At 36.0% G+C, this 4111-nt stretch overlaps 1 protein-coding gene across 1 annotated transcript in view; it reads right to left on the bottom strand.

Annotated features, from left to right (window-relative positions):
• The window catches only part of LOC107637977 (DNA repair helicase XPB1), a 6446-nt gene extending 2369 nt beyond the window's left edge, over positions 1 to 4077 (bottom strand). Inside the window, exons 1-13 of the mRNA XM_016341195.2 lie at positions 3889 to 4077; positions 3746 to 3792; positions 3586 to 3655; positions 3322 to 3481; positions 2971 to 3193; positions 2805 to 2861; positions 2497 to 2637; positions 1823 to 1903; positions 1593 to 1680; positions 798 to 1135; positions 644 to 719; positions 350 to 543; positions 1 to 161 (exon numbers count right to left, since the gene is read on the bottom strand). Coding sequence (XP_016196681.1) covers positions 1 to 161; positions 350 to 543; positions 644 to 719; positions 798 to 1135; positions 1593 to 1680; positions 1823 to 1903; positions 2497 to 2637; positions 2805 to 2861; positions 2971 to 3193; positions 3322 to 3481; positions 3586 to 3655; positions 3746 to 3792; positions 3889 to 3907 — 1655 coding nt within the window. The 5' untranslated portion in view covers positions 3908 to 4077. The remainder of the gene's footprint in view (positions 162 to 349; positions 544 to 643; positions 720 to 797; positions 1136 to 1592; positions 1681 to 1822; positions 1904 to 2496; positions 2638 to 2804; positions 2862 to 2970; positions 3194 to 3321; positions 3482 to 3585; positions 3656 to 3745; positions 3793 to 3888) is intronic.

The raw sequence follows: 4111 nt of genomic DNA, 5'->3' as shown, positions 1-4111 counted from the left end.
GTAGCACCATATATCATTGGTTTGCGGAGTTTCATGGCATACTCAGTGAGAGCGAAAAGATTATCAGCAAAGACAATAATTTTATCGCCACGTGCCCTTTCATGGTAATTTATGAGAAATTCACAAGCTCTGAACTTATTTGGATTCATCACATAAAGTGCCTGCACATGTAAAGCTCATCAGTTAGGAAGAGTAGATCCAAAACAAGTAAACTCTGAGTAGTTGAAAGTATTCAAAAAAAGATTTTTTAATCCATTAATACAATATATCATGTGAAACAACCAACAAATCATAATCACTCTACATGCTTCCTCCTGAAAAGATCCACAAACATTCCGAGAAGCCTTACCTGCCTCTTCTTGGAATTCTCTTTCTTCAGATACTCAGCAAAAAACTCTCTTGTCATTGGACACCATACTTCAGCACACTGAACATTTGCAATAAATCCACCTTTTACTAAGTCTAACCAATTTGCCTCATACAGCTTGGGACCAATTAGGAAGTTGAGATCTGTAATCCTTTCATCCTCTCTCACAAGTGTAGCTGCAATATTAATGGTCAAGATCTCACTCCAACCCAAAAAAAAAAAAAAGAGGCTAGAATCATAGTCCACGTGATAATAAATTAACATAAAAGAGCATACCTGTTAGCCCAAGTTTGCAGTGAGATTTAGTGATACTAATGACTTTTCGAAACATATGGGCTGGAACCACATGCACCTGTTTATTATGCAATGATATCATGCATAAATAACGAGCTATATTTCATCATAACGAAAGAGTAGGTTTTAGGATTACCTCATCCATAAGGAGCAATCCCCATTCTCTGTTTCTTATTTCTTCAATGATCTTTTCAGATTCTTCAGACCGTTTACCACCAAAAGCAACCATATTATATGTTGTCACAACAACTCCAGCATTACCACGGAATCTCTCTTTGCTATCAGATGTAAAACGGCAAATATTTTCCTCTCGGATAGTTGACCATAGTTTAAACTGAAAAGCCCACTGATCTACAGAGACAGCATTTGTTGCCAAACAAAGGCAACTCTTCTTGATCCGGCTAGCTGCAGATACACCAACCAGGGACTTTCCAGCACCACAGGGCAGGACTATTATACCAGATCTTGCTCTACCTGAGCAGCGAAAAAAAGAGTTGCACTCAGAAATAATTTATATTTCAATAGGCATTTACAGAATAGAAACATTAATCATTTAATGTTGCTGAAGTCATGCCAATCCAAAACCAGTCACAACAGCCACAACAGCCACACCACTAGCGAAATATCCTTAACATGATTTTTAATCTATATGTTATGATATTAACACACAAATTCCAAAGGAAAATTAATGTTAATCATACTAATGCATACGGTTTTTAAACTATATGTTATGGTTTAATGAAGCTGAAAATTATAGTCTTCATAATATGCAAAACTTGAAAATTGTGTTGTAGACCCAAGTTTAAGACCAAACTAAAAAAATAAATGAATAAATAAATAAATTCAATCAATTCAAAAACAAAAGTTGATGTGTGCTCTAAATTTAGTAAATTGCAAGAGATAAAGTCCTTGTTTAAGATATCAGCATTACCATTTCCAAACATTTTGCTAAGGCTCTTCTCTTGATAAGGTCGTGGTTGTGCTTGAGGCTTTAGTTCCATGTCAAGGTCAGGGTTCACCTGCAACATTAACAGAATACAATTGAATGCATGCAAGATAACCAATTCAAAGCTCATAACTGTAAATTAGCAAGATGTACTATCAGTAAACATAATTACAACCCTATAAGGTTTCTTTGGAAGAAAAATTATGTAAACTCACTGTATCATTTCTGAAATCATACTCCTCCAACATGGGATAATTTAATGCATTTGGCAAGCACCGTTGCTTTACATTTTCAACCTGTAATAGAATGTATGTAAAGCAATTGCAATCACTATTTTGATTTCCAACAGATAAAATCTCAATTTTCTTGCAAATTAAAAACATTTTGACATCATATTATTTATCGGCGAATTCCAAACAGATACTCACGCAAACTGAAGTAACAAAGTTGACTGCCAAAAAGATGGAAAGATGAACTATGTAATTTGGGTGACGATCAACTGTGTAAAATTAAGGATTTAGTGTGGAATCCACTTAATGTATTTACACTTGTCGTTGTGGCAATCGAAACAGCATACAGAACAATATCAGAGCCACAGCATAGAGAAAAAAGAACCTAGTAATAAAAAATATGCTGCTAATATTATCTACTTCTTCTAATTACTGTATATATATTAAAAATTTTCCCCTTGGATTCGAGTCAATTAACTCATCCATTCATTTGGGACCTGAATTACCAAACCCAGCATCATTTTTTCATGAGAAATAACAGAACTCTGATTCAAATTTGTGGTGTAAGTCTAGGTATCATGATGCAAAACTGAAAACAAAGGGATTTGCTTCAGAGTGAAAATAAGACAATCTCTTTCAAAAGCTCACAACTAAGTTACCTGAGAAGGATTAATTTCAAAAGCATGAGTTTCTTTCTCTTCAGCAGCTGCTGCCACCTCGGCTTCATTTAGCAACTCGTCATGTCTGCCTTCAATTTCACCTGCTGCTTTGCTAATTGTAAATCCATCCCCATTTGTACCCTATAAGAGAAAGGACAATATGGAATTTGAAATTCACTGATTCAGTCACGTCATGGGAAGAAGTAGTAACAGGAATGCACACTGTGTAGTATTGAGCATATAGTAACATTTGCAAATTTTTACATCCAAAAATATGCATTTTAGCAGAAAAAAATGTGATCACAAACCTCAGAAGTAATTCTTGCTCGAGATATGACTTCATCTTTAAGCAATGTCTTCAATACCTATAAAATTTGTTATAATGAAACAAACAAGATCTTAACAAAGTATTTGCATAGACTGCTAAGGGAAACACAATGGGTCAGTGAGAGGCTGAGAGCAACATTTCCATACCTCAGGAAATGGAGATTCAATAAAGTAGCGATTCTTCTTGAGCACCAGCTTCACTTTACCATAATTAGCAGTGGAATCATGTATGAAACTAATCATCTCTTTGGGAAGCTTGGTCTTTGATAACTTGTTCAAAACGGATATGATAGTTTCTGTTTCCAGACCAACAGAAACAGCAGCATACAGCGAGTGTGGTGTAAGGTTGTATTCATGCATAGACTCCGGCCTATCCATCAGTATCATCACACACCAAACTTATAAGTAACAATCTAATAACACAACACACCCTGCAACTATCTTCCTCATATATCTAAATCTATATAAAAATGATTACTCAAAAGGAAAAGAAGCAACCTGCAAACGGGTTCGGCAATGGCAATAAGAAAATCATAAGCTTGCTTGTACAAAGGAGAGAAGGTCTCAAGGAATATGCGGCCATTGCCACAGGCCCAGAGAGGACGATTGAGGTGATCCGGTTTCAGCTCTAATTTGCTAAAATCTTTGACTTTGCCATCTGATTCATACAAAAAACTCAATCCAATATTATCCTAAAAACTCAACTAACCCCCTTCTCCAAAATCTAATCCTAAATGCAATTTAATTAGATGGTAAACTTACCATCCTCGTCGTGTGCATCGTCGCCGCCATAAACGTCATCGTCATCGAATCCTCTTTTGCTGCTATCTTCCTGAAGCAAACAACATCAAGAGGAGTTGAAGCACGAAAATAAACGAACTAAAAGAGGAACTAAAATCGAAGATATCGCAAGTGAACTAACGAATTTGTTAGAGGGCTTGAACTTTTTGAAGGGTCGGCCCTTATCACCTGCAAATATGGAATCGAAATACGAAGAGCTTGATTACATGCGTTTCATTGGATTAGATGGGTGCATCAGAAATTCAGAACGAAGGGCAAAAGTACCGTGTCCGTGTTGTCCCATTAGATTAGGGTATGAAAATTTTGTTAATTTAATTCGAATTCTTTTAAAACGCTTTCTTCTTTCCGATCAGTGATTGGCACTGAACCGACTCAGATTGATGAATTGCCCAGGATGAAGAAAATAGAACCTGAACGAGAGAATGAACGAACCAAGTTTCAGACAACCGAGTGAATCTTCTTATTTATACCAATGAGTATGACAGTA

This window comes from Arachis ipaensis, chromosome B01 (assembly GCF_000816755.2).
Source record: "Arachis ipaensis cultivar K30076 chromosome B01, Araip1.1, whole genome shotgun sequence".
Lineage (NCBI taxonomy): Eukaryota > Viridiplantae > Streptophyta > Magnoliopsida > Fabales > Fabaceae > Arachis > Arachis ipaensis.
Note: the sequence above shows the minus strand (reverse complement) of the source record. Positions and strands in the feature narration are given on the sequence as shown.